This window comes from Galendromus occidentalis, unplaced genomic scaffold (genome assembly GCF_000255335.2).
Source record: "Galendromus occidentalis unplaced genomic scaffold, Mocc_1.1 scf7180000077442, whole genome shotgun sequence".
Classification (NCBI taxonomy): Eukaryota; Metazoa; Arthropoda; class Arachnida; order Mesostigmata; family Phytoseiidae; genus Galendromus; species Galendromus occidentalis.
The window spans coordinates 1866996-1873043 of NW_003805430.1; the positions used below are offsets into that span (position 1 = coordinate 1866996).

The 6048-nt window shown below is 51.0% G+C and overlaps 1 protein-coding gene across 1 annotated transcript; it reads right to left on the bottom strand.

Moving 5' to 3' along the window:
• Positions 1 to 2563: 2563 nt before the first annotated feature.
• Positions 2564 to 4716, bottom strand: LOC100906065 (uncharacterized). The gene is made up of 5 exons (XM_003743308.1): positions 4539 to 4716; positions 3770 to 3940; positions 3516 to 3686; positions 3234 to 3366; positions 2564 to 2969 (listed from the first exon to the last, which is right to left on the bottom strand). The coding sequence occupies exons 1-4, from the start codon at positions 4591 to 4593 to the stop codon at positions 3281 to 3283; spliced, it is 483 nt and encodes a 160-aa protein (XP_003743356.1). The 5' UTR covers positions 4594 to 4716; the 3' UTR covers positions 2564 to 2969; positions 3234 to 3280.
• Positions 4717 to 6048: the final 1332 nt, after the last annotated feature.

The following is a 6048-nucleotide window of genomic DNA, read 5'->3' on the forward strand; positions in this document are numbered from 1 at the left end:
AAAGACAGCCGATCGCAGGAATGAGGTCTGGGACTGACCCGGCTACCGATCCCGGCAAGGAGCGGTCCCGAAATTCCTGGCCGGGGACATGGATTCTGACAGCACAATTGAGCGACTTCTGGGGAAATGTCAGGGCATCGAAAGCTCCCGGCTCACAGGCCATGAAATGATGGAGGATCGAAAAGAGAGCGAGAACAGGCTGACGATTCGGCTGACGGAAGGAATAATTCTGCCAGAACTTTCAAGAATGTATTGCTATTCTTTCGGGTTGTGATTCGAATTGCTAATCTCGAGGAGCTCCCATTACAGCATTTGCGCCACCCTTGACATCGATTTCGATTTAGGGAGCGCATGTCTCATACAGAGAACCGGGAATGAAAGCGAATCACGGTTACGCAACTTGTGGATTCATGCACCTTGGTTCGATGGACATGCAGGTCCGGCTGTCCTCGTAATTGGAGCTTATACGAGTAGACGATGTTCGATGGCCATTAATCGCGGAATGCTGCTTCAATCGCGATCCCCCGGAACAATAGCTCCTAATCTCAGCATCTTATGCTTTAGAGGAACGAACGGACTCGTAAGGGACGATTCAGAATTTCCGTTAGACTAAGTAGACAGCAAGACTGACGGACAAACAGGCCGGGCGGGCGTTCCAATGTTTTAGCGTCGCCTCGCACGCGTGCCATGCCTACCGCTACCTTGCAGTATTTAGTGTTCTTTCGGCTACGCTGTAGGTTTGTAACGACTTTCCGTTGGAACAGTCAGTCAGGTCGCCATCGGTCGGTCTATCCTTGCCTCCTGCCATCCTGTCTACCTATTCGTCAGTCAGTCAGTCAGTTTGGCCGTCCGTCAGTGAGTCTGGTCGAGTCTCCGGTCATGATCGCCGCTGCAGCGGTCGCCGCAGCGGCAGCCGGCGTCGTTCTTCCTTTGTTGACGTAGCGGTCTAATCTAAATGAGCAAGTGCCTCGAAACAATGAGAGACGTCCTACAGATTCCGTTGAACGCACGGTCACCTGAAAGCAGCGGCGGCAGCAGCAGCGACCTGGGCTCTTATATAGTCGATTGGAGGAGAGTGTTTCGTTTTCGTCTCGCGCAAACACAACGTAGTCGATAGGTCCCCGCTGCTACTTCTCACAGCGAGCGAGTAGCTAGCAGCTCGTCAGGCAGGCAGACCAGACCCACGTCTGGACAGGAGACCGTTAGGATTGGAAGGCACATGTGACAAGGACTAGGGTAGTCTATGGAGACCACAGCTTGGTCCGCTCGAGTACGGACAGACGCATATTGTTTCACTTTAACTATACATGTTTCCGATATGTACTCGGCATGAAATATGGTCGACCGAAATCTTTCTGTTTATGCGGAGATCCATGTCGTGTCGCCGTGGAATCGGGGTGGCCCAAGCGGGGGATCGACACGGGTTTTCGACCTGGGGGTTCGACTCGAGAGAGATAGCTCTGCCGGAGATGACTGGAAATCGATGAATCGAAACCCTCAAGCGTTTTGGTAACGAACGAGCTCCTCCTCTCCTGGTCCAAGTTTCTCTCGAAAACCCCCGTGCCGTTGGATATTCGTTCCAGATGGGGTCAGGACGACTTACGAAGTGTGAATGTGAGTTGTGAAAGTCATGTATGCCAGGGGATGAGTTTCTCGTGATCCACTGATGCATGACACACGCGCTTTTATGGCTCAGAATCGTCGTCTAGGTGGGATCATCAATAACACCGAACATGTAGAGAGCGAAACCATACGTAAAGGTTGGGCTCATCAACCAGATCGAGCGTGAACGGTTTCCCGGTAAGCGCATCGAATAAACCAAAATCATAATCCATGAACACGGGAAGATAGGGGCTCTCCCACTCGACTCCGCGCACGCACCTCTCGATAATAAATTCGAATAGATCCGTGCCAGAAGTCACAGCCGAATGGACGGCGAGACGTTCCGTGATGTGCACGAGCCACGCGGTGTCTACACGTCTGTGATGATGAATCCCGGAGCAATCCATCAGCTTCCGCGTAAACCGGTCGACGTCGACGCTAGGTTTGAGTTCTTCTTGAGGATCCCGCCGGGCTCAGAGAGAATTGAAAAATATGGGCTCAACGTAGTTTGCTCCCCAGTTCAGAAAAGAACACTTGTTCGAATAGAGACTACCATCTCAAAAAATGAATTCATGCCACGGTAAGAAGCCAACGGGCATTTCGGACCACTTGTGCAGTTTTTTCTCAGACCTCATACGGTTAGCACGGGACTTGTGTTAGACCACCACCGGTTACGCTCCCGTATCGAACTCTACGCAAAGCATTGGACGGAGACCACACGGACTACCCAATAAGAGACAGTTTCTCCGACCCAGAGTTCGGCTACTGAAGCCTTCTCATCGTGTTGTGTTGCGCCGGGACGAATGAACGTAGACAAATGCGAAGAGTAGAGTAGAGTAGAATAGAGTAATTCATCTGCGTAATCGAAGAATATCTATGCCTAATGTCGCTACATGCAGAAATTAGTTCGAATGAAGACTCTCGATGTCAGCGATGACGCGTTATAGAAATTTATATAGTTGCTTTATATTACATCGGATATATCGTATATATTCATGGTCATCACATCACACTGTTTGGTTAGCAGATCGTCGATCAGTTGATTGATTGCTGGCTCGTTTATTTCCCCAAGCCTTTCACAGTGATTATCACACTTACAAACAGTTCCATCACACTGTACAACAAAAGACACGACGATTCCAGATCTTCTCTCAGCATAAAATAAAGGATTTCTCGCTCGCAACTGACGACAATTACTCGCCGGATCGCTGCCGATCCACAGCTCCGCAAGGCCGGAGGGGTTCCCCCCTACCTCGCTGTCAATCATCAATTTCTCTAAGACGCTCACACTGTTCACACATAGGACTACTTCAAGATCTCATCCAAAATCGAAGTCGGACTCGTATCCATTGGACTCGTCACGAAGGCTGTAATAGATTAATTGATTAGCAGGTATGTACATACGTAGATCCCGATACCCGCGCGCTCCCCTTGAATCGTTTCTGGGAGCCACATCGAGCGAGAACTTCATTTCCTGCTCCGCGTAACGTTACGTTTCGAAGCGTCGCAAGCCTCTACTTTCGCCGCGACGAACGGCGCGGCGAGGGTGGTAAAGGAAATTGCTGCCGATCGAGCGGCAAGCTCAAGTTCTCCCGGGACGGGAAAGGGGGGAAATGGAAAAAGTCACTCACTGTATGTACATTTATGTCCACAGAGGTTGTTTCGGCACGGCGATCCCCTAGCGGATCACGTTGAGCTGAGCCAGTCGTGCTCGAGCATGCTCTTTAGCACTGCGCGTTCGTTTAGCTTGGGATTGCAGGTAATCTGGTAGACGGAATCGAACGGCTCTTTAGGATGGCGTTCTGGAAGGCATAACCGTCCTACCGACAGACCCTCTGAGCTCTGAGCCGAGGTCGAGAAGGTCCACAAAAAGGCTGCCCGCGCGATCCACGGGGCATATCGGCTCTGCTCACCTGTTATCAGTGTTCTAGCTTCCCTCGATTTCACTGGAGTGTGAATTGAGAAGGAGTCCGACGATGAGAACGATTCGCTGCGACCTGATTCGTTCGTCGAACTTCCCGTACTTGTGTTGGAATACCTTCGTGGTCGACAACCACCCATGCGTTTGAACGCGTCTGGCAATTCTGTTGTGAGGGAACAACTGATCATTTGCCTCTATCTTGCGGTTGCCTCGATTCTCCTCACAGTGCAAATGCGGGAAACTCACCGTCGAAATCTAATCGTTCCCACTCGTAGTTGCCGTCAGGCATAGCCGAATCTGTAGTCACGTCGAAGCCCCATCTTTCTCGGAACTTCTCTTGATCTTCTTGCAAGCTCGAAGTTTCTGTGATGTCTTCGACAGAAGTGGACAGACTCTTGCCGAATAAATTGCGGCGAACTGCAATCAAGAGTTGACTTTACTAGGCGATGCTCCCCAACAGGGCAGAAGTTTCATTCCCTCAGCTGCTCGAGACTTGACTCGCTTATCGGGAGGAGGCGTCCCGGAACGGATCCCGTCATCATCGTGGAGGAGAGCGCAACTGGGAGCTTCCCGAGGTCGCTGATTCTTTCCCGTGAATTCGGCGAACACCCCAAATCTAAGCCGACGCGAGCGGGGAGCAGAATTCCGTGGGGAATACTTTCTTCCTCCCCTGTCCTAGTCGCTTGGAAATCTTCTAGGAGAGCGACTCGCAGCTTGTCATACATGACACGACTTGTCAGGCATGAGGGGAGCTCTCTTGCTCTCTCCTCGATAAGTCACCGGTGTTAGAAGACTCAGCCACGCGAGAAAATGGATACCTGACACCGCGAATAGGAAACCCATCCAGACGGACAATTATGAGCGGCTCAGCTTCAAGGAAAATATCGCCAGTAATCACAAAACAACTCCTCGCAGCTCCGCATGTCTAGTTCCGTTTGTGTTTCTCAGACAGAATCGACTTTTAGAGATCGGAGATTCGAGCGTCCGCGCAAGGAAATGTAATTCTCGCACAAACCTCGATCGATGTTGGGTAGATCGCGAATCATTCCGGTCATTTTCGATGAATTCATTCAATAGTTCTTGGCAGAAACTACACTATTCGACCTGTCAAATGTTCTCGATGCTGTATCTCGTCGGTATAGCAGATCTATCCGGCCGCCTGTGCACACGATCGTCGACGCTGCTCGTGAAACAGACGGGCCACGCGGTGGTTCGTATGGTACCATCACAACTAGGAAGGGGCTTCCCTGGTCCCTCGCCATTCCAGGCATGCGCTGCGCCGGTGTGACCAGGGCGCCCTCTATCTGTCAGCGTGGAACACTGTTAGGGATATCCGTAGCCGCAGGGTGCGTAGACAGTAGATAGAAATGGTCGAGATGAGCGGGAATCGGGGCCTTCAGCTGGGATATCTGATAACTCCTCTACGACTATGCAACACCAGGAGCAGGGCCTGAAGTCTGAATATAATCTTACATGGTCCTTCGCACCATTCGCTCGAGATAATTTACTCCTCGGGGAAGCAGTGAATCAAGCTCGGGGTGGATCAAGCAGACTTCCCCTGAAACGCCCGATTCCCCGTTTCTGCTCGATTCGGAGAAAATATCGATCCGAATCAAGTCGCTGATTGTGAGATTTTCCATCAGAATCTCACAATCAGATCGATCTCTGAGTGGAGCTTCCGATCTGTCAACGGCACGAACATCGGGAAGCTTTTTCATTCGAGAGTTTTGACTATGAGCGTTCACGCACCCGAAGCTGTGAGCCGGTACTAAGCGGGTAGTTCTCGGTAGCGCTGCTCCGCTTCCTCAGGATAGATCCGAGTCGAGTTGATGGCTTCGCGAAAACCTCCCGAATTAGGTAGGAATCTAGACAACGTTGACGTCTGTGAACCCAAGCCTGTCAGAAGGATCCATCTATCCGGCCGAATGTTGTCTATGTGTTGTATAATGATGTGTTCCAGTCTGATGCGGTGAAATCGCCTTTTTCGCTAGAGTTTTCAAGCTCATGCTTCTCGATCTGTTCGAAGCCGAACTTTGATCTGGGAGCCTCTCGGAACAAGATCCAGAATCCGAGACAACCACTGAAAACCAAAGAGCTCCGCACATTTAATGCAGCAGAATGCCTATGACAATGCAGCAAGCAGTTGTCAGGCATAGGTGGTCATTGTGATTAAATATATGCAAAGTATCCGACCCGCGCCTCGCGGGGCCATCGCGGCCGGATACCGAAATACTGATAAGATCGAAATGAGTGATCCCTGCGCGAGCGAAGAGACGGGAGAAACCACTTGCATGACCCGAAACGAGCCTCAAGCATCATTCCAATAGTACGAGAGCCTATAACGGATGGCCTGCTGTAATAGGGTCATGAGTCATGATCGTCTCCTTCCCGCCTCCGAATTCATGGGAACGGTGAAAGATACGAATTCCTTTTCGGTCGCATCCTTTTTGAGGATGATTCTGCGTCGATGTTGATATCGAGAGCGCCCGAGGGTAGTTTTCGGGGGGAGTCATCCGCTGATGCAA